Genomic DNA, 22,472 nt, shown 5'->3' on the forward strand with positions numbered 1-22,472 from the left:
TAAACAATTTTCGTATATTAATTAATATTATATATAATGTAATTTATATTATATAATTAAATTATAAACTTAAATATTATTATTTAAATTTATTAATAATATAACATTAATTATATAATATTAACATTAGTCATAATTAAAAATATATTAAATAAAAAATAATAATTAATATATGTAAAATAAAAAGAATATTTCAAGAATTTTTTTTGTGTAAAATTTGAAATAAATGAGTTGAAGATAGATATTGTATTTGATTCAAAAATCACATTATTTTATTATACAATTTTTATCAAAATAGATTTTGATATAAATTATTTAATAATACGTACCGTAATGACAAGTGAATAAAGGCAACCGCTGCGGCCGCCAATTTATTGATTGGAAGCAAAGGTCATTTATTAGACTGAGTTAATATCGGCCATAATCCAAGGGTCTTTAATAATGTTTTATTAAATTTTAAATCTGCAGCGACATTATCCGCGCTAGGATGCCGCGCACATGTGAACGTAAAAAATTAAACTCCATAACCTTTTTCTTTTTAATCATATGAACATTTAACCATTAGCCGGAATTTTTACACTTCATTTTTAAACACACGAGATTTTTTAAAAAGTTATGTAGTATTTGCATTAAAATAATAATTTTCAATTGTCAGTCATGCAGATTTATTATTTTTATTCATGAGAAAATGAATCCATCTATCCCACGGATTTCACAAACGACGGATACAAATTAAAATAATATTTTTATTGAAATATTTTTTGGAACGATATGATATTTTTATTATTTCTAAATTTTAACTTATTAAAAAATTAATAAATTGTTCAAAAGGCTAATATTAACCAATCAAAATCTTCTCCTTCACTCCCCATTTATGTTTTACGTGGGTGGATCATCACTAGATGCGAGTGAATGAACCTAGCTTGAACACAATGTGTCATATGCAGCTAGTTTAATACATTATGTTACGGTCGAATGAAAGAGATTTGATTTTAGGAGAGACTTGAAATGACAATCATATTCATCACAATTACCATCAGATTTGCAAAAAGTAACAAATTGGTGGATTTGAAATAACTCTCCATGGAACTAAACATGACACCCGATCCCACACTTTTTGAAGAAAAAACATCAGTAAGGACAAGTAACAAATTTATCACTGTGTGCCCCAGGAGACATTCAGTGCTTGATGGCACAAACAAAGGAGATATAATGAAGCACTTCATGTCTGTTAACTCAGTTCACTGCACTCTGAATCTTCATGTCTACTACTAGTTCACTGTTTTCGGACTGTGTCTAAGGTTTCGTTAATAGTGACGTAAGCTATTAAGAGATTGACCAAGGGAAAACAATGTCATACCGCATATCACTCCAGTAAACAGAATCTTGTCTTTTGGTGATTTAAGTAAATAGGAATTCCAGTTAACATATTTGAAATTATTTTTTCATGACACCTTACCTTGCTTTAACAGCATCAGAAGTGTCATGAGAGATCTCAGCAGGTGGAAGATCAGAAATTGTGAAGGCAGAAGAATATTTTTTGATTCTCAGGGATATAAGAATGCTTGATAAGATTCCGAGAAGAGGAAAGGTATATGACCAAACCTGAGATCTCTGAGACCCAGATGCTGAAGCTACAGCAGCACTTGCAAGGCTGCCAATGGAAGTGTTCTGCAAGATCATGGGCAGGCAGCCAATTACTGTTGGAAGCAAGAAGTCCACAAGAAACCCAACTTTTGTAGCAGCCAGTGCATAATTTATGACATAGGATGGTACAGGTGAGAAGCGGGCAAGAAGAACAAATCTCCACCCATCTTGCTCAACTCCCCTTGAAAGCAGGTGAAAGTACTTGTTTCGCTGTACCCACTGAACTGTAGAGCCAGAACTTTTGAAGACAAGCCTTCCATATAAACACGAATTAATTTTAAATCACAGGTAAACTAGGTTTTCATGCCCACCACACAGCAACTAAATTAAATCGGACAGTTTATAGATAGCCAGTTGTATTTCATGTATCAGACAAAAATAGCAATGAGATTGGCAATATATAGAAGGCAACATATTTCGCGAAAAATCCCTTCCATTCATTAATTCACCTCCACGATATTTCTTAGATATAGTGACATGAAGATAAAATAAAATTGTTACAAATTGGTAAACATTCAGCTCCCGAATTCGCCATGCACAAAGAGCTGTTGAAAAATAAACCTTGTTTATCATTTCAAGAAAAACAAAAAACAGTGATGCTGCGAAGGAAGAATATCAACAGGGGGAAAATTAGAAGTATTATAGAGTGGTATATCTATGTTAAAGCTAACACGTCCATGGGTCATCTCACCCCTTTTTTATACACAAATATTTTTGGGGAGGTTCCATTCAGTTTTATTGAAGAAATTGGTTCGTGATTATTTATTTATTTTATTGGGTGTTATTTTTTTTGGTAGCATCAGAATTCTTGCCCCATTTTCAAGTATACAATAACATTTCTAGGGAAAGGCAAAAATAGAAAAAAGAAAACTTTTTAGCACAACCGAATGCATTTCATGAAAACTAGCTGACAGAAAGGAGAAGCTGCGTCCACATAAAAAGTTGAACGCCTCTATAAAACCTAATAATCATGACGCCATGTAATTTTTTTCCTTTTTTTTCCATTTACCGTACGAGTTGGGCTCCAAATTGGTGAATTCTCGTTACGAATTAGTTAAACATTGTTTCAACATCTCATAAACATCACCAACTCTCGTAATATTCCTCTCAGATTCAAAAGATGATTTCGCCGAAAGACAGCAAAATTAAAAGGAAGCAGAGAAAAGGGTTACAAAGAATCAAAACCTGCCGATCCAGAAGGAGAGAGAGGCTCCGAGGACCTTTGCGGAGAAGACACAAAACAAGGCAGGCAAGAACCCAAAGAGCATAGATGCCCCCGCCTCGAAAAAGACGGCGCAGGGCAGGCAAAGAGCCAAACTTAGGGTGTGGAGTCCGACATAGGCAGGGATGGCCCAATACCCCAATCGATCGGACGTGTCCATCAACCACTGCATTACCTTCCCTCGACCACCCAACAGCTGAATCGGACTCTTCCTCATGACAAATCCAACCACCGCTATCGCTACTGCAATAGTCCCCCATCGCCCCATTTCTTTTTTCTTCAGTTCAATAACCTTGTCTCGGATGGTATTCTCTTTGGTATAATAAACGATGGGTCGGGTTTTAAACCCGACTTCGTATCGGAAACCCGTTTTATTATCCTTAACTAATAATATGCAAATAATTCAATATTTTAAAATTTAAATGAAAATTAAAAAGTACCGACCAGGGAACTTTGGTTTTGGGAAAATCCGTCTGTAGTGGCCTCCACCAGCTCCCGCTGCACCTTCTCTACCAACTGCTGGTTTTTCCATAGTCATGTAAGTGAAGAGCCACCCAGAATTGATTGAATTATTGTGTTCATTGCTATGGAAATTTATTTGATTTTTCAGTCCGTGTTCAACTCATGGAATTTTAATATCTCCCTCTCTCACATTACCAGTCCGTTTTCTAGAATATTTTGCAGTTGAGTGAGATTTGTTCTTTTTTAAAAGAAAATGGTTATCCAGGTTTTACTGTACAGGGGTTGTGTAGTGTAGATTATTGGTCTGGTATGGTGGAAGCACATACGTATACCCAACTATGTTTAGCTTTTATCTGAAAAATAGTAAAACAGATTTCTTTGTCACTGCTTATTTTTAACATCACTGCCAAATGCTTCAAAAATAAAATATAAAAAAGTACAACAGAGGCTCCTTTGTCGGAGATTCTCAAGCAGAGTAAAGCAGCGAGGAGGAGCTACCTATCGAACCAGTTGGAACCCATATTTCCTGTTACTCCCAACATTTGTTGTCCTCTTGTTTACCACCTTGAAAATTTTATCCTTGCTACCATAAGTTTTATGGTCCGCACGCAATGTAGCAAACTCATCCATTGTTTTCCAGCTTCAAAATCCACATAAGAACAACCTCGAGTGTGACCAATGCCGTCTACCATTTTCTTCTCTTGAATCTGATTTGTCATAGCAACAGCACGTGTCGATGCCCTATTTTAACTCCACATCCAATGTATATAGAGAGCAAGGCCAACCCTTATCACAATTGGCAACTTTTCAATGCAGATTATCAGGAGATGTTACAAACGCTCAAGATTTTTGTGTATCCATATGCATTCATGAACAAGGATTCATCCCTTTTTGCCCGTGTTTTACTTCCCCATCCTAACCCCATGAATCCAAAACTTGGGAATTATTTCAATGAACATGCTTTTGAGCTGGCTCTTCTCAAGAGTTCACTCATTACTCAACATTATGAGGAAGCTCACTTCTTCATGCCCTTTTCCTTCAATGCTATGCGTAATCACCCCCTTCTGCATTCAGAGTCATCCATTTCCAATTTTATTGCACAATATATTTTAAGGATTAGCTCCGAGTTTGAGTTTTGGAAAGCTTCTGAAGGTTTCAATCACTCTTTATCTGCTGTCATTCAGTTGGGAGGGAGGCAACATTCAACAATTTTTCTTTGCTTAATAATGCCATCCAGATTACTTGCTCATCCAGCTATTTTCAAAGGCTCTACTCTGCTCACAAAGATATAGCATTGCCTCAAGTTTGGCCACATGCTGACAATCAATTCTTGAATCCTCTAAATGCTAGGTATTCTTTCTTTAGATTCATAGAAAAATCTGATTCATCATTGCATTACCTGGTTGGGTTCTTAGAAATTATTTACATAGAAAAGATTCTTATTTACAAATACCCACTCAAGTAATAGATTCATAATTCTGCCTAAAAATGCTACCGGTTATTTGCGTTATTGTGTGTGTTTGTGGCTTTAAACCTTAACAAGATTGTTCGGAGAGATCTAAAGTTAAAAGTGGAAAATCATTTTCTATAGCAAATCCTGGTTGCATTGAGGAAATTGGGAATTCTAGTATGCCGATTATCCTTTGTTTCCCAGATTTATATACGCTACTAGCATAGCATGTTATGGCATAAATTAAGAATGATACTAACAGTTCTGAGTTTCACCTTACATTTTTGCATTTTTCTTAATTTGCCTCACAGAAATTTGGGGTCTACCAGATTTTAATGATAAGGTGTGCATCCGAGTATAACTGTTTCTCATACAATTTTGTAAAAGAAAGTGGATATATATGTTTCAAAGAAAAAATGTATATATATCAAGCAAACTAGATGGCTCAAAATCTTAGGAGCTATGTTAATGTGATTTATTAAAGGCTCGTGTATTAATGGAGTGAAAAATCGAATGCATGAAAAGGTAACATTGTTATGGGGGTGTAATTGCAGAAACAAACTTGTGTTCTTTGGCGGTCGAGTGCAGAACTCTCGCATACGAAAAGAGATATTAAGTTTTTGGGCAAATAGTACTTCTTTTAGTATATTCTCAGGGCATCCATCTTTTCTGTATGAGGAAGGGTTTAGGAAAAGCAAATACAACCTGCATGTAAAGGGTTACAAGGTAAATACGACAATGATTAGTTTTTCATCCCAGTTTTGATATTATCATTCTGACCTCCTTTTGCGAATGCCTTGGATTGGAGCAAGTTTTCAATTATAGTTAGCGAGTATTTAAAGACATTAATTATTATAATTTTTTACAACAAGAGTGAACGATCTTGGGATTTCTTTGGATTCAAAACTCATTTGTAGGCAGCAGTAGATAACATTTTTATTTTCTTCTTAATAAAAAAAGGAAAAAAACGAAAAACCCGAGTCTAGTGTGGTGTACATGAAAAAATATAAATAAAAATACGTTCAAGCTCGCTCCAAATCCCTACGCACTTGCACACGTCCATCGGAAGCACCAGCTCTCCTTTGACTCATTGCTCACATCGATTCCAATCTCGGAAATCAAACACCGCACCTGCGGATATGCTGCCGCCTGAGCTCCAACCGCGGTCCCTTCGCCCTTATATACCCTCCTCCGCCAGCGCTCCCTCTTTCCCCACTTCTTCTTCGTCCTACAACTCCGATCTAAACCCTAATTCTAGCCCTGGTTCCAACTCCTACTATGCCGGTAGTTCCAGCAGCCGCCGCGCCAGTTCCTCCTCCAGCAACTCCAGATTCTCCTCTTCCTTTTTCCACAACGCTAGGATCGCCGTTTCCCTGGTTCCCTCTGCCACCTTTCTCCTCGACCTTGGTGGCGCACCAGTGGTTGCTATCCTCTTGCTGGGGTTAATGATTGCCTACATTCTTGATTCTCTAAACTTTAAATCAGGTTCCTTCTTTACCGTCTGGTTCTCCCTCATCGTTGCTCAGATAGCTTTCTTCTTCAGCTCAGCTCTCTGTTACTCCTTCAGCCACGTTCCTCTCGCTCTCCTCGCTGCCATTACTTGTGCGTTGGCTAATTTCTTAATCGGTGTTTGGGTTTCACTTCAGTTCAAGTGGATTCAAATTGAATATCCCACTATTGTGCTCGCTCTTGAACGCCTGTTATTTGCCTGTGCTCCACTCATTGCCTCCGTGCTGTTCACGTGGGCAACCGTTTCCGCCGTGGGTGTTATTAATGCCGCGTATTATCTTATGGTTTTTAATTGCATTTTCTATTGGCTTTACTCAATTCCTCGGGTATCTTCCTTCAAATTTAAGGAACAAGTCAGTTACCATGGCGGTGAGGTGCCCGATGACATTTTTATTCTTGGGCAGCTAGAGAGTTGCGTGCACACTTTGAATCTTTTGTTCTTCCCGTCACTGTTTCAACTAGCATCCCACTATTCTGTAATTTTTTCTTCCAGTGCAGCTGTTTGCGATGCTTTTCTTCTTTTCTTCATTCCGTTTCTGTTTCAGCTTTACGCCTCCACAAGAGGGGCGCTTTGGTGGGTTACTAAGAAAGAGAGCCAATTGCACAGTATTAGGTTTGTCAATGGTTCGTTGGCGTTGGTCATTGTGGTTGTTTGTTTGGAGGTTAGGGTTGTTTTCCCTTCATTTGGGCGGTATATTCATGTCCCACCACCACAGAATTATCTCTTGGTAACCATTACAATGCTTGGGGGAGCAGGTGCTGCTGCTGCATATGCTGTTGGTATGATTTCAGATGCTTTCAGCTCACTGCTTTTTACTGCTTTGGCCATAATTGTCAGTGCTTCTGGGGCTGTAGTTGTGGGATTTCCTATTCTGGTACGCCCTATCCATATTCACTTGCTTCCAACGGACCTCCTTTATTTTTTAGGAATATGAAATTTTCCCTTGATGCGGTGCTTTTATGTATTTTGTTTTGATTTAGTTCTGTGTAATCATATGCTGCAAGTATATCCCACTTTTCGATCCTTTAAGAATACTCTTGTTCCTTGAATCTATACTAATTCCAACTTTTTGAAAAACCATGTGCAATTTTAATTTTGATGTTTGGAATTTGGAAAATGGAACGAGTATCTTCATTCAACAGACTATGTCAACATGTTTGAATGTTAGCGTAACAGGTTTCTGTGCATTCATGCCTTGTGGTAACGTTGACAATGTTTTGGGACCATGGTTCGCAATCGCGGTCGTGGAGACTGTCGCGGAGGTCACCATTCCAGTTCTCATGACATTTCGCGGAACGATCACGGCGCGAATATTTTTTAAAAATTAATATAAATTGAAAATTTTGAGAAAATATTTAAAAATACGTAAATCAAAATAAATATCATTTAAATAGATTATTTGTTTAAAACAATATAGTAAATAGTTTGACCAATATCATTTTTCAAAATTTGCATTTTATTTAAATTAATATGTAATTATTGCAATCTACAACAAGTTTCACTTATATTCTAAATTTACATTTTAAAATTATTTTTAATATATTTTAAATATACTTTCAAAATTAACTTTATTAAATAAATAATTAAGAGTGTCAATTCGGGTGGGTCGGGTCGGGTTGAGCAATAATACTATTCAAAAATTGCTCAACCCGAACCTGAGTCAACCCGAAAACACTCAACCCGAACCTGAACCCGAATCAACACGATCAACTCGCTCAACCCGATTAACCTGATTTCGAATTTTTTTTTTAAATTTTTTTTACCGAAAGTTAAATAAAATTCAAAAAAAAATTAATTTAAAACATAATAACAAAATCTCTCTAATATATATGATTTAAATTTGAAAGTTTAATTGTAGAAAAATAAAATATATTTGCTAAATCAAATAAACAATTGTTTAGAAAATAAAAAAATATTCAAAATAAATATTAAATTATGAAAATTTATGATATAAATATACAATAAATATTTTTTCAGACATACAATATATAAAAATGTAGGCAATATTTATTAATTAATTTTTTTTAAAAAAAATTTAAAATTTTTGTGTCAACCCACCCAACCCTATCATTTTTTTCGGGTCAGCTATCGGGTCCAACCGGATCTGACCCGAACCCGAAAACCCCAAACCCAAACCTTATTTTTTTCGGGTTGAATCGTGTGTCGGGTTGGTGGGTCGTGTCTGATTTTGACACCCCTATACATAATTGATAAAATAGATCGAGTATTTTTATATTCTTCTATCAATTTGTTAAAAGTTCATATTTTATGTATCATTTATGAAATCTATACAAATTAAAAAGAATGGGTCGAGTTATACAAATTATGAAATCTACACAAATTATATGGATCATTTATGAAATCATTTACCCACGATAAGAATAGTGAAAAAAATAAAAACAAAAATAAAAAAAATAAGAAGAGTGGGCTCTTCACAAAAAATAATAAAAAAAATAAGAAGAGTGGGTGACCCAAACAAAGAGCTCGTATTCCTTTTTTTTCTTTTTACAGTTCCATTCCGTGTCGTTTCGTCGATCCGTTCCGTTCCACCGATAACACGCCATTTTCTATCTAAATAACGACGCTCCAAAGCATCAACGTTCACACCCCGGAACTTCGTCAAGGTGGGCGTCGTTCCCGTTCCGGCCTTTCCGATACCGTTTCAGCAAACCATGTTTGGGACTGTTAGTTTCCTTTGAATATGGCGATAAGGTTTTTTAGATTGATTACCTTCAAAAAGAATATCTGTTCTAGTTACTATTAGCCAATCCTGTGAGAACTGGTAAGCTTACTTTTTTAGTGTTCTGAGTTTTCATTTCTGAGTTAGCATTTGAAGATACAGCTTGTGCTATTTTAGAATTACAAGGTGAAGCAGAGGTCTTGATAATCTGTGTTTTCTAAAGTGTGGATTAGGTTGGGATAGTTCATACGTTTTTACCTGCAAATGTTTGCATTTTAATTTACACTAGGCTGTACTATAGTTGGTGATCATGTGTCGTGTTACTCAAGCAAGAGAACATATTTTGCTTTATTTTATATTACTTGTAGTTTCTGTACACAATATCTTCCAAAACTCTTTTTCTTTTGGTTCGCGAAGATTGTGTAATTCCATCTGTTATCCAACACAGTTCTACCGTTTGTAATATCCAGAACTTGATTCTCACGACTAATACTGGTTGGTGTTAATTTTTGCATGATCCATTTCTGTTTCATCTTTATGATTAAACAATCCAATTTGAAAAAATTTAAAACTTGACCAAAACAATATTTTGACTTATACTGATTGACTGTTTAGGCTACAATGTTTCCTGAAGAAGTTAATCTTATTCACCCAGTGTATAATCCATCTATTGACCATCTATTTCTTGCTTTGTCTACTTGAAGTTTTAATTTCCGCGGGTAAGACTTTTATATGCATAGTGAAAGTTTATTGTAAACTGAAGAGAAATAATAGTGTGAATTTTAATACCCTCTCTCTTGCAGTTCATCCCACTTCCATCGGTCGCTGGATTTTATATCGCTCACTTTTTCACAAAGAAAAGATTGTCATCCTACACTGCTTTTGTTGTTCTGGGGAGCTTGATGGTGATGTGGTTTGTTATTCATAACTATTGGAACCTCAATATTTGGATAGCAGGCATGTCATTGAAATCCTTCTGTAAGCTTATTGTTGGCAGTGTAATCCTGGCAATGGTTGTTCCTGGTTTAGCGGTGCTTCCGTCAAAACTTCATTTCCTGACTGAAGCTGGACTGATCAGCCACGCAGTATTACTGTGTCATATTGAAAATAAATTTTTTAACTACTCAAATGTGTACTACTATGGGATGGATGACGATGTTATGTATCCAAGTTATATGGTTGCCATGACTACTTGTGTGGGTTTAGCAATTGTGAGGAGACTTTTTATGGATGGCAGAGTCAGATCGAAGGCATTTTGGATTCTTATTTGCTTATATTCCTCAAAGCTATCTATGCTTTTTATGGCCTCAAGGAATGTCATTTGGGTCTCAGCTGTTCTTTTATTAGCAATCTCTCCTCCACTGCTGCTTTATAAGTACAGACCATTCATATTTTAAATTTAGATGTTACCTCTTATTGTCTTCAACTTCATTTGTCTCATTATTTTTCAGGGAGAAATCAAAAGCTATATCAAAGATGAAACCTTGGCAGGGTTATGCTCATGCAGGCGTCGTTTCTTTATCTGTCTGGTTCTGTCGTGATACAATCTTTGAAGCCCTTCAGTGTTGGAACGGGAGGCCTCCAACCGATGGTTTGCTTATAGGCTCTTGCATTCTTTTGACTGGATTAACTTGTGTGCCGATTGTTGCTCTGCACTTTTCCCATGTCATGGTATCATTCATTACTTGTAATTCCTCTTGTGCTGTATTGCTCGACATTGATAATCATTTACACTTATTATTTGCTTAATTGTTAATTAAAGTCACCAAAGTTCAAATCATTTTCAGAGGGTTTCCTGATATTGATACTTATTGCTGTTGTTAAGTCTCACAGTGATAGCCCCTTTATGGGCATTAATGAAGAGAGAAAACGATATTTAAGAAAACATTTACACTTATTATTTGCTTAATTGTTGAGGTGTTTTCTTAAATATCGTTTTCTCTCTTCATTAATGCCCATAAAGGGGCTATCACTGTGAGACTTAACAACAGCAATAAGTATCAATATCAGGAAACCCTCTGAAAATGATTTGAACTTTGGTGACTTTAATTTTATGTGGTGGTTTTGCGAACAGGTAGGTGGAAACATAACTCCTATCAATTCACTTGACTTGACTGATATTGAATGGGAAGATTTAATTATTTATTGTTGTCCTTTGAATTCTGTGCTCAAATACATTTTATTTCGCTATCAATGCTTAGCATCACATTGCCTCTCAGTGGTTGCCCTAAGTAATGGCTTTGTTATAAATTGAATATTATATTATGTTGCACTTGTTACATCTAATCGTGGCATTCACTGCTTATTTCTGTGAGTTCACATTGACTTTTATCATAACTAGATGTTAACTGTATATTTTTCTCCCTTTTCTTGAAGTCGGCTAAGAGATGCTTGGTGTTGATTGTAGCGACTGGTCTCTTGTTTATACTGATGCAGCCTCCGATTCCCGTGTCCTGGACTTATCACTCAGACTTAATTGGAGCTGCTCGTCAGTCTGGTGATGATATCTCCATATATGGTTTCATGGCCTTGAAGCCTACCTGGCCATCATGGTTGCTAATTGCTGCAATTGTCCTGACTCTTGCAGCCATCACCTCCATTATTCCCATCAAGTACATTGTTGAGTTTAGGACATTTTACTCCATAGCTGTGGGAATTGTTCTCGGAATATACATATCTGCCGAGTACTTCCTGCAAGCGGCTATACTACATGCCCTTGTAATCATTACGATGATATGCACTTCTGTATTTGTGGTCTTCACTCATTTACCTTCCGCCTCAAGCACAAATCTTCTGCCTTGGGTATTTGCATTTATTGTTGCCCTTTTTCCAGTGACATATCTTTTGGAGGGGCAGGTTAGAATCAGCAAGACCATCCTTGGTGAGAATGAAATTGTAGACATGACAGAGGAAGACAACAATGTTGCTATGTTTCTGGCTGTTGAGGGTGCAAGGACCTCTCTACTTGGTCTATATGCAACCATCTTCATGCTTATAGCACTTGAAATAAAGTTTGAGCTGGCTTCTCTTATGCGGGAGAAGATCACCAAAAAGGGTGGACTTGGGCATAGCCAGTCTGGCCAAAGTGGTTCTGCTGATGTTCCTCCAAAATTGAGATTTATGCAGCAACGAAGAGCTTCTACTGTGCCAATCTTTACCATTAACAGGATGGCTGCAGAAGGGGCCTGGATGCCTGCAGTCGGTAATGTTGCTACTATAATGTGCTTTGCTATATGCCTGATCTTGAACGTACAACTCTCAGGTGGCTCAAATCGGGCTATATTCTTCTTGGCACCGATCTTGCTGCTGCTTAACCAGGATTCGGATTTTTTTGCGGGATTTGGGGACAAGCAGAGGTACTTCCCTGTTACAGTGGTCCTCTCGGCATACTTGGTCTTGACTTCACTGCACAGCATATGGGAAGATGTGTGGCATGGAAGTGCAGGATGGAGTGTTAAAATCGGGGGACCGAATTGGGTTTTTGCAGTCAAGAATATGTCTCTGCTTATTTTAACATTACCTAGTCACATCCTTTTCAATCGTTTTGTTTGGAGCTACACTAAGCAGGCTGATGCAAAGCCACTGCTTACGATGCCACTCAACCTTCCATCGGTCATGATAACGGATGTTATGAAGATTAAAATTTTGGGCCTTCTGGGAGTGATATATTCCTTATCCCAATATCTAATATCCAAACGACAGTATGTCTCGGGGTTGAAGTATATATAGAGTGCCTATGCATAATTTTCCTTTGTGTACAGTATGGTACAAAAAAATTTAATTGTGAGATTTGCAAGTTTGAGGCTATACTTCTGTTATGTTTAATCTATTCGACGCGAATTAGTGAATGCTGACTGACCGTCTTCTTGTCTGACCACAAACAACAATGATGGTGCTTCTTCCTTTCTGAACACCTTTTAGATACGAAGCCATTGTCGAGTATGATTTTAAGAATTTTTTATGGTATTCATATAGCAGTTCCTTCTATCGTCGTCGTGGGTTGAATGCATTTAATTCTAGTAAAATGAACCCGTATGTATTCAAATTATGCGGTGAATTTTTGGATTATTCAATAGAATACAGTGAATATTATTTAATTAAATAAATGAAGTCAAACTTTTATCAACCAAACAACACTTTGACATTAACTGTGGACATAGATAGCATCGCGTTCGTGTTACCATCACCAATGGGTTCTTCCTTTCTCATCTATCATCTCCTCCTGCTGGTCACCAATTCAGTGTTAGCAGCGGAATCTCCAAAGCCCACGCCATGGCCACTCCAATTCCACTCCATTCTCTTCGTCAATTACAGCGGCTCACTCAGCATCATCGACCTCTGGTACGACTGGCCCAACGGCCGCAACTTCAACATTATTCAGGATCAGTTAGGCCAGCTCTTATACGACCTAGAGTGGAATAACGGCACCTCATTCCTCTACACTAGGGATTCCACCAAAGAGTGCCGCTCGGCTCAGCTTGAAGTCGGAATTCTCCGCCCCAATTGGCTCGATGGAGCCGTGTATCTCGGCCAGCAGCAGGTGGACGGCTTCCTCTGCAATGTGTGGCAAAAGATTTCTTTTATATGGTATTATGAGGATGTCGTCACTAAGAGGCCCGTCCATTGGGTCTTTTACACGGGTACTCTCTCTGTAGTATAAAAACCCGACTCAGTAAAAATTTATAGTCATACATGAATTTTGTTGCCTTGGATTCTTGCAGGGAGGTCGATCCATGTGATGACGTTTGAAGTTGGAGCTGTGCTCGAAGACGGTGAATGGCAGGCCCCTGTTTACTGTTTTGAGGATATGGGTGGATCTCATTCTCATCTCAAAGAAGATGTTGGTCGCCGGTTTTGGAATCCTCAACCACAAGGGCTGAGCCAAGGTTATTAGCATCCATAGCGTATGATTGTGAATAAGCAGGTTTTGTCGTTGTGTTGGATTTTTTAGGATGTTTGTTTGATGATACTCATTCAATGGAGTAATGAGTCGTTTACAATAATATTGAAGTTGGCTGTGATGAATATTATTGCCGTGCCCATTTTAGTTTAGTGCTTTATCTTTGATGATATTACGAAAGGTCGAGTCTATGGTGAAATTACATGGTGAAATTACATGTTTCCCACCGTTTCCGAGTTTCTACATTATTAATACTGCGAATCCGAACGGGTTCAGAGACTGACTAGTTTTAGAGAATTTGCTTTCTCTTGCAGGCTGTCGAGCAAGCTATCGAAGCTCTTCTTAAAGGCGTCCACTCCTTCCAGCTCAAGCTGCGAGCCAACATAACCCCAGTTGATTCCCAACTTCTCGAGGGCACTGTATATACCTTCAGCTTCCGACACATTAGTGTCAATTGTTCTTGCCACAGAACCATGATCAATAAATGCTTCGAGTGCTTGATCAGGCATGGTGGACACCTATAACCAGTAAGTACTCAATATTGAATGAAGACAAAAAATAATACCCTCTTTCTAGCAAACAGAATATAAGGACAAGATGGCTAACTGTGTCTGGTCCAATGAGAGGAGCCACATATAGTGTGTCTGAGTAAGCTGGATTCTTAACACTAGTTGAGGCCCACAGAAGCCTCTGTTTTTTGGCTCCTTTCTTTACCAGAGAGTCCCATCTTGGACCAGAGAATTTTTTTTGGTACAACTGGTAAGCAAGAGTTGCTTGAGCAGTCGCAGCCTGTCAAATAAAATACTCTACTCCATGAAACAGGTTTCAAGCGATTCCCGTACTTTTATTATTATGGATTACCTTCCCCCTAAGATCAAGTGCTTCCGGTGTTCCAGTTTTCTCCAGTATCTTGTCAACCAGGGTATCGACTCGACTAACAAAGAAAGATGCGACACTTGTGACTCGGGAGAGATCGCTGAGCCCAGATGCCTCGAGACCGTCCAGGTAAGCATCAATCACTGCTTCATATCTAGCAAGCGAGAATATCAGCTGCACACATCGACATGATCAATATCAGCATCTAACATTTGTTTCATTTTTTCATACGAAGGCAAAAAATTTAGCTTAATCAAAGGAATGAGACCAACTAAATGTGTCTGCATGTGCGGCAGCACAACATATGAATGCTACATCATCTCGCAGCATGTTAGTTCCCCAAAACCTTCATGTATCCAGTAAAAAGTCCCCCAAAAGGCCCCCCTTACTATAACTGATTCACGACCCATAGATTGCATAGACCAATGAAATATTTGCTCGGGGTTACTACTCGCAAAGGTTTGTAGACACCTTAAAAACATGACCACCTCAAATTTTATCAATAATTTAGTCCAATAAATGGATGCAAAGAATGATCTTACTGTCACATTAACACTTATTCCTTGTGCAATGACTTCCTTGATGAAAGGGATACACGCAGCTGTAGCAGGAATTTTTATGTAGACATTAGGACGATCAACCCATTGATGAAGCCATTTAGCAGCATGTATAGTGTTCTCAGAATCGTCAGCAAGCCTGGGTGAAACTTCAACAGAGACGTATCCATCACCCCCATCTGTTTGATCATAAATTGACTCAAACAGTTTGCATGCATCTTGGATATCTTTCACTACGAGTTCCCAGTATGCACTTTCAATGTCTTTTCCAGACTGAACAAGCTCCCTGCAAATCAAACTCATTAATTATGTGAGCTTAGTCTCTCAATCATAATAAAAACTCCCAGGTAACTTCAACATAGGAGAATCATCATGAAATTATCAAAAAGCTCCAATAATAACTGTGTTGGGTTACTTATTGAAGTTTGACTAGGTGTTTCCCAGTAACTCCCACTAAATGTCATTACGTTTATGCTTTTAAGCTAGAGTTCAGATTTGAAAATGACTATTAGAACCTGAAGTTTTATTCCACAATACAACTACCACTATTCAGAGTAGGCAACATGTCACCACAAGAAAACTGAATAGCAAGCCAAAACAAACATTCTAGGTACTCAGCCAATTTTGCAGTACTTGAAAATACAAAAATTAAATGGCCAAAATTACCTGAATTGATCGGTTGCCTGCTCGATCACGTTAGGACCAATTTCTCTTCTTTCACCAACCTCATCCCAATGAATAGTTGATCTACATTTTTTTCCATATAGTGCCTCGTAAGGAGCCATCCCTATAGATGATTGATAGCTATTATTATAGGTAAACTTTGCTAGAGGTAATTTCGGTTCCCAACTTCCTTGGAAATCGATCACACAAGCTCGAAGTAGATCCTCTAAAATTTGAATCACTCTCTCTGACAGACCATCGGTTTGAGGATGGAATGTTGTGCTGAATAACAATTTAGTCATCATCGCTGCATGCAGACTCTTCCAGAAAGATGATGTAAATCTCGGATCTCTGTCAGAAACAATAGATACGGGAATCCCATGTAGACGAACTATCTCTCTAATATACGAATCAACATACTGTGTCATGGTGAATGTCGTCTTGATAGGTAGAAAAAGCGCTGATTTCGTAAGAGGATCCGTTATTACCCATATAGCATTAAACCCCTTGATAGTCCTCGGCAATCTCACAACAAAGTCCATAGTAATATTTTCCCATTTCCACTCGAGAATAGGAAGTGGTCTAAGCTTTCCCGCTGGCTTCTGATGCTCGGCTTTAACTTGTTGACATGTCAAACACTCGGTCACAAAATGCAGGATATCATGCTTCATGTCCGGCCACCAATATAATAATAGCAAGTCTTTGTACATCTTCGTGCTTCCAGGATGAATGAAATATGGCGAGTCATGAATTTCCTTCATAATGAGCTCCCTCAAAGAGTCATCACTAGGAACCCATAAACGATCTCCATATCGAACTATATCATCCACCTCATAATACAACTTTCGGCCCTTGGCTTCATCTCTCACTCTCCAATTTTGCAATTGCTCATCAGTAGACTGTTCCTCACGGATTTTATCTCTCAAAGTCGACCGTACGATCAAGGTGGCAAGATTAGGGGCCTCGCCCCTAGCATATATTGTAAGCTCAAACCATTGTATCTCGGACTGCAGTGGTCTTTGAAGTGATAATTGAGTAATAAATACTGCTTTTCGACTCAATGCGTCCGCCACTACATTAGCTTTTCTCGGATGTTAGCTAATCTCACAGTCATAGTCTTTCACCAACTCAAGTCATCTTCGCTGCCTCATATTCAACTCTTTTAGGGTGAAGAAGTATTTCAAACTTTCATGGTCGGTGAAAATCTTGCACTTCTCCCCATACAAATAGTGTCTCCAAATCTTTAATGCAAACACTACCGCTGCAAGCTAAGGTCGTGAGTAAGGTAGTTTTTCTCGTGAATCTTCAACTGTTTCGACGCATAGGCTATAACTCGGTCATTTTGCATCATGACTGCAACCAACCCAAGTTTAGAAGCGTCGGTATAAATAACATACTCTCCTTGCCCCGATGGCATAGATATCACTGGCGTTAAAATCAGAGCTTGCTTCAACTTGTCAAAACTGTCTTGGCACTCGGATCCCCATACAAACTTTGAATTCTTCTTTGTCAAGGTGATCCCCATACGTACACAATCACATGCAACAGTGAAAATACTTTGACTTAAAATAACATTTCATAATCATGCATCAACTTAAACATTTTCATATCATCATAAACATATTCATATTCATCATATACCTATACATATTCTTTTCGTTGAATTCAGATCGTTAATTGTGACTTTCGTATTCGTATTAAAGGTCGATGGATCCATCTACATGTAACCACAGTACTGGGCGGCGGGGACATCAGCGACATTCTCACCCGTCAACTGAGCATTGGTCTTACGTATTATCGTATCATCGTATCAGTCATAACTACTTTACTTCCTTCAAAATTTCATATTTTCATCACTTTATAAACTTCATGCATATAATAATCATTTTTCTTTTAAACCAAGCATGCAACATATCTTGTAGCGTTAACATTTCGTCATAAAATTTCATAAACAGTTAAAATAATCATATTAACATATTTTACAGCATTCAGGGTACTGGCATGACGTTTACTATTTTTCATGTGTTAAATGACTGTTTTACCCGTAGACGTAAAATTTCACGATTTTGATTTTTTCTTATTTCTGTTGACTCTAGACCATCCCAAATAATTATTAAGCTTAAATTAAATTTATTATATTTTTATTTAGCTTAACTTCGAGGCTCTCTAATTATTTCGTAATTATTAATTCGTAAAGCGTTAAATTCCGGAATTAATTCAAAGTTCAATATAAAATTCTCAAATTTTAAACATAGACTTTTTATATTTAATTTACCCTCGTGAACCATGATTCGACCCCCGTTAACCATGTTTCAAACCTTAGCCATTTAAACTCTAATTCTCGAACCTTAACCAAAATCTATGAACCATCTTCCTTTTTCCTTTGAGTCGCACCCGAGCCACCCCGAGCCAAGCCCTGACAAACCCTCTAGGAACCCTCTTGGACCCACTGGACCAACCCTAGCTCGCTGCAGCCTCTGGTGCGAAGGACCCGAGCCGCGCGACTTGGTGGAACAAACTAGGACTCTACGATAAACCTGCTAGGACTCTAACCACCGAGTCAGCCCCTGACCCAGCCCCTCGTGAACCCTCTCAGGCCCCTAGAGACCTATCCTAGCCTAGCCCAGCCTTGACCACCCTGGCTGGTGTGTTGTCATTGAGCCACCAAACTTAAATTCATACTCTATAAGTAAAATGAGTGTAATTGTGAGTAGGGTCGAATCCACAGAGAACGAGAGATGATTTCTTTCGAGGAAAAATAAATAATAGGGAGGTTTTGTTGGATAAGAATAAAATAAAATATTAAAACTAAAATTCGAAAGCAATAAAAAATAATAAGTCTAAACGAGAATTAAATTGTCAAACTCTTATTCAAGAGGATTTTTACTATCCAATTGTGTCACTGTTCATCGGCTAATATATTATTTATTCATGCAGTTACAAGCAATTAACCTTAGAATTATAGGGATAGCCACTAAAATTCTTGTGTTTTCCTAAATTAATTGACCAAACCCAGCATCATGTCAAAACTTATCAAAAACCAACTGGGCACGATAGCGTTCCATATTAATTAAAGATAGCTTTTATATTTGTGAAAACAGTTAATCCTGAAATCAAACAACCGAGATAGCTGCAATTGATAAATTCAGTTATGTTGATTTATTTAGATTAAATATATTATGATAGGACAACATATCTAATCTATCGTTACTCATGTACCAATCTAGCAATAGAAAATTATATATCAAATTAAATATTCAGATTAACCGAGATACAACTTTCATAGAATTAATAATAAATCAACAAATACTTGAACAAAACACGAATATTAAATTGAAGCATAAAAAGCCTCACTGTGATAAATTGAAATAGTAAAAATATCCCTTGAATCAGAAATAAAACTTAGCCTAACAGTGTGGAGAGGAGATGAGAAATTCTCGCGTCTTCTTTTTGTTCTTCATGTTGAATATGTAGAGGGAGAATAGAGAATTTTTGTCTCTTTTTTTTGTGTAAAATCTTGTAATCTTGCCGCCTCCCTTCACGTGATTTGTGATGTTTTTTTTCTTTTTTCTTTTTTCGGTCAATTTGAGAAAAGCCCATTAATCTAAAAATAAAAACATAAGTTTCCTAAAAGATACCATGAAATATCCACTAAGAATATAGAGTTTTTTTATGGACAAAACTCTATATTTTATTTCTTCCTTGATATATTCTTTATTTCTCACTAGGCAGTCGAAGAGTAGTCACATGACGTGATCACGCCTTGTCCAAAAATCAATTCTGAATTTTTCAGCTCCAATTCTTCCACTAATATCATGTCGCCAACTTTAATTGTGATATAAAATCACCTTTTTAGCCCAAATTTTTTATCCCAAGAGCAGAAAACTTCTTCATACAATAAAATCACACAAAATGTGTCAATTAAGCATGTTGAGAGTAGTAACAATGGGAGATATGACAACAAAGACGGAGCCCTGTTCCCTTGCGCACAGCTGCACAACCCGCGCGATGGCTCGGCTGTGCTCAAGTCCTAGCGTGGCTAGGATTACTCTCCTGACCCCAACCATGTCCTAGCCCAGCCCTGGTGGCGCCAAAGCCAAGCCATGCACCATGGTTCCCTCAAAACCGAGCCTTAACAATAAAACACATTGTTTCGATTCCAGCTTGTTCTTATTCTCATGCAGCCTATTACCGTGCCTCTTAGGACTCCTAGACTTGTGTCAAAACAACCCATCTTGATCCTTATCATGGCAGCCCCTTCATGTAAATATATGTCATGTTTTGATGCAAAAATCATACTTTAAAACCCATGGTTATTCATAAAACGAAAATAATAAAAAGTATACTTGTTTTTCATGCAAACCATAAACAAATACATATTAGGGTGTGATAGATGAGAAAAATAAGAATTATGGCGTGCCTTTGCATATATAACACACGAAATTACGTTGACGATGCGAAGAACGACGACGAACGGAAGACCTTTGCTTGAAAACTTGAGAAGGCCGATGCTTTTCCTTGCAAATTATTGTGTGTGCCGTGTGTTTTGAGGGAAGAAAAATTTGTGTGGTGTTGAGAGGATGGGAGGCGTGAGTTTTAAATAAAAAAAGGTAGGGTTTTGGGCTTTATTATTTGCTAAATAAAAAGTGTGCTATCTTAGGCCTATTAACATGACATAATAGGCCCAATAAGCCCAATAGTGCATTTAAAATTTATTTCGTTTAGAAAAGTTCGTGAAATTAATAACCGGATTGTCAAAAAATTCGTATTTTTGTTGAAAATCGAATACCGATAAAAATTACGTCTCGGCGTATAAAATCACCTCAAAACTCCTTATTTTTAAAAATACCAAAAAGCATCAACCTTATTTTACATAATTAAAAACAATTATTTAATAAAAATATTTTTCATTTTTCACCCATCGGTCTCCGTTCCTCGATTGCGTCTCGAATAATCTTTAAAAATACATTTTTAAGCATTCAAGTAGAAAACTACTTAAAAATCTTATAAACATATCAAACATAATCAATTTAGCAATTAATATTACTTAATTAGTTATTTCTAATTTTCTCTAGATTTGCATGCAGTTGGATTACGTCGTTTTAATTTTGGACCTTACAGAAAGTCATTGGTTCAAGTCATTCCCTACTTCCTTCTCAATTTTCCTTTCTGTCATTGTACGTGCAACAAAGTTAGTAAAAAAAACTAATAACAATAATATGTATCTCACCCAAATCCTCACAGTAACTCAAAAGAAAAATCATTCGCTCTCTTTTTTTATTTTTTTCCTTACTACAAATACCTTACATGTCACTCCAAGGAAGAACACTGCGCTCAAGTATTTCACTCAGGTTTCTTAATTCTTCGAGGGGAACACTTAAGATTTTGTGGCAGTGTGTCAAACTTTCAAGTTCAAGTTTGTAGACACTTGCAATTAACTCACTTGGACTGCACAAAACCAATGACTTTGAAGATTTCTCCCACAATCTTGAATATGACTCGACACACAATGAAAGACAACTTTCAATGCTAAAATAGTAGCACTAAAAATATGAAACACAATATCTCTCTTGTTTTTCACAAATCTATCTATTTTTTTCCGACACTCTTTTTTTTAATAATTCGATCCTTTTTTATACAAAACTTTCACAACAGCAAACTAAAAACTCGTCCAACATGAAAAACGAAGAACAACTCAATAAAATCCGTCCATATATGTTTGTCAAAAACTCACAAAAAATTTGAATAAACTTCAATAATATGTATGATAATGTCAAAAATCCGTCCATATATGTTTACAAAACAAAAATATAAAAATCTTGAATTTCCTAAATAATTTGGACTTTAATATAGGAAATAAATTTTTTATGTGCGTCAATGCACGTGAGTGCGCACTGGATTCAGGCGGGTGCACATGGGGTGCTGTAATTCTTCATGTTGGACAGTAGAGGACCCTGGTGCTGCTTTTGTGCGTTGTGCCACAGCTGCGCGGTTGCTGCTTTCCTCTTGATCATTAGGCACTTGAATGATGTTGCAATGACCTCCAACTTTGTTGACGTGCTCCCCAAACCCTTCTAATCTCGACGCCATGTTTGTAGGCCCTTCTTGATAGCTCAGAATGAGTCTTTGAAGTGCTTCCTTAAACTTCTTGCATTGTCCTCTCGTTATAGGTCCTTCCGGAAACTCTTGCCGATCTCATGCTTTTTTGGAGCTTGATCATAAATGATCGCATCAACTAATAGATTGTATTTTATATTTGATCCATATAAGTGCCTTTATAGAATTTGAATCGATCGTAGTAAGGGATATGAGCATCAATATATGGCCAAAACATAGAGCACATATGTAGTCACTAATCATCCATGGAACTTCTTCAATGACACATACAGACGCAAAGATAAAGCATGATGTATTTCTCCACATGAGATTGAACTCTATGAAAATGGTAAGTCTCAAGGTAAAAAATGAAAGGTTTTGAGGTTTCATCCGTTCCATATGTGGTCAA

General features: G+C 37.2%; 4 protein-coding genes across 7 annotated transcripts; 2 read left to right on the top strand and 2 right to left on the bottom strand.

The window, feature by feature from the left end:
- Positions 1-1,000: 1,000 nt before the first annotated feature.
- On the bottom strand, positions 1,001-3,421 carry LOC140965717 (uncharacterized). The gene is made up of 3 exons (XM_073425867.1): positions 3,314-3,421; positions 2,833-3,220; positions 1,001-1,900 (listed from the first exon to the last, which is right to left on the bottom strand). Exons 1-3 carry the CDS (start codon positions 3,405-3,407, stop codon positions 1,456-1,458), a joined length of 927 nt encoding a protein of 308 aa, XP_073281968.1. The 5' UTR covers positions 3,408-3,421; the 3' UTR covers positions 1,001-1,455.
- On the top strand, positions 3,307-12,819 carry LOC140965715 (uncharacterized). Of its 4 annotated transcripts, XM_073425865.1 has the most exons (6): positions 3,307-3,407; positions 4,569-4,681; positions 5,336-5,507; positions 9,775-10,346; positions 10,423-10,642; positions 11,348-12,819. In XM_073425865.1, exons 4-6 carry the CDS (start codon positions 9,874-9,876, stop codon positions 12,698-12,700), a joined length of 2,046 nt encoding a protein of 681 aa, XP_073281966.1. In that variant the 5' UTR covers positions 3,307-3,407; positions 4,569-4,681; positions 5,336-5,507; positions 9,775-9,873; the 3' UTR covers positions 12,701-12,819. The 4 variants fall into 4 exon arrangements, with proteins under 4 accessions (XP_073281966.1, XP_073281965.1, XP_073281964.1 ...); XM_073425864.1 differs by lacking the exons at positions 3,307-3,407; positions 4,569-4,681 and adding an exon at positions 7,047-7,165 and having other exon boundaries at positions 5,489-5,507; XM_073425863.1 differs by lacking the exons at positions 3,307-3,407; positions 4,569-4,681; positions 5,336-5,507 and adding an exon at positions 5,758-7,165 and having other exon boundaries at positions 10,423-10,562; positions 11,379-12,819.
- Positions 12,820-13,061: 242 nt separating this feature from the next.
- LOC140965718 (uncharacterized protein At4g14100-like) lies at positions 13,062-14,396 on the top strand. The gene is made up of 3 exons (XM_073425868.1): positions 13,062-13,611; positions 13,693-13,857; positions 14,186-14,396. The coding sequence occupies exons 1-3, from the start codon at positions 13,077-13,079 to the stop codon at positions 14,215-14,217; spliced, it is 732 nt and encodes a 243-aa protein (XP_073281969.1). The 5' UTR covers positions 13,062-13,076; the 3' UTR covers positions 14,218-14,396.
- Positions 14,102-15,944, bottom strand: LOC140965716 (uncharacterized). The gene is made up of 4 exons (XM_073425866.1): positions 15,290-15,944; positions 14,733-14,921; positions 14,478-14,660; positions 14,102-14,389 (listed from the first exon to the last, which is right to left on the bottom strand). Exons 1-4 carry the CDS (start codon positions 15,605-15,607, stop codon positions 14,144-14,146), a joined length of 936 nt encoding a protein of 311 aa, XP_073281967.1. The 5' UTR covers positions 15,608-15,944; the 3' UTR covers positions 14,102-14,143.
- Between the last annotated feature and the right edge of the window lie 6,528 nt (positions 15,945-22,472).

Source organism: Primulina huaijiensis, unplaced genomic scaffold, assembly GCF_012295235.1.
Source record: "Primulina huaijiensis isolate GDHJ02 unplaced genomic scaffold, ASM1229523v2 scaffold13109, whole genome shotgun sequence".
Classification (NCBI taxonomy): domain Eukaryota; kingdom Viridiplantae; phylum Streptophyta; class Magnoliopsida; order Lamiales; family Gesneriaceae; genus Primulina; species Primulina huaijiensis.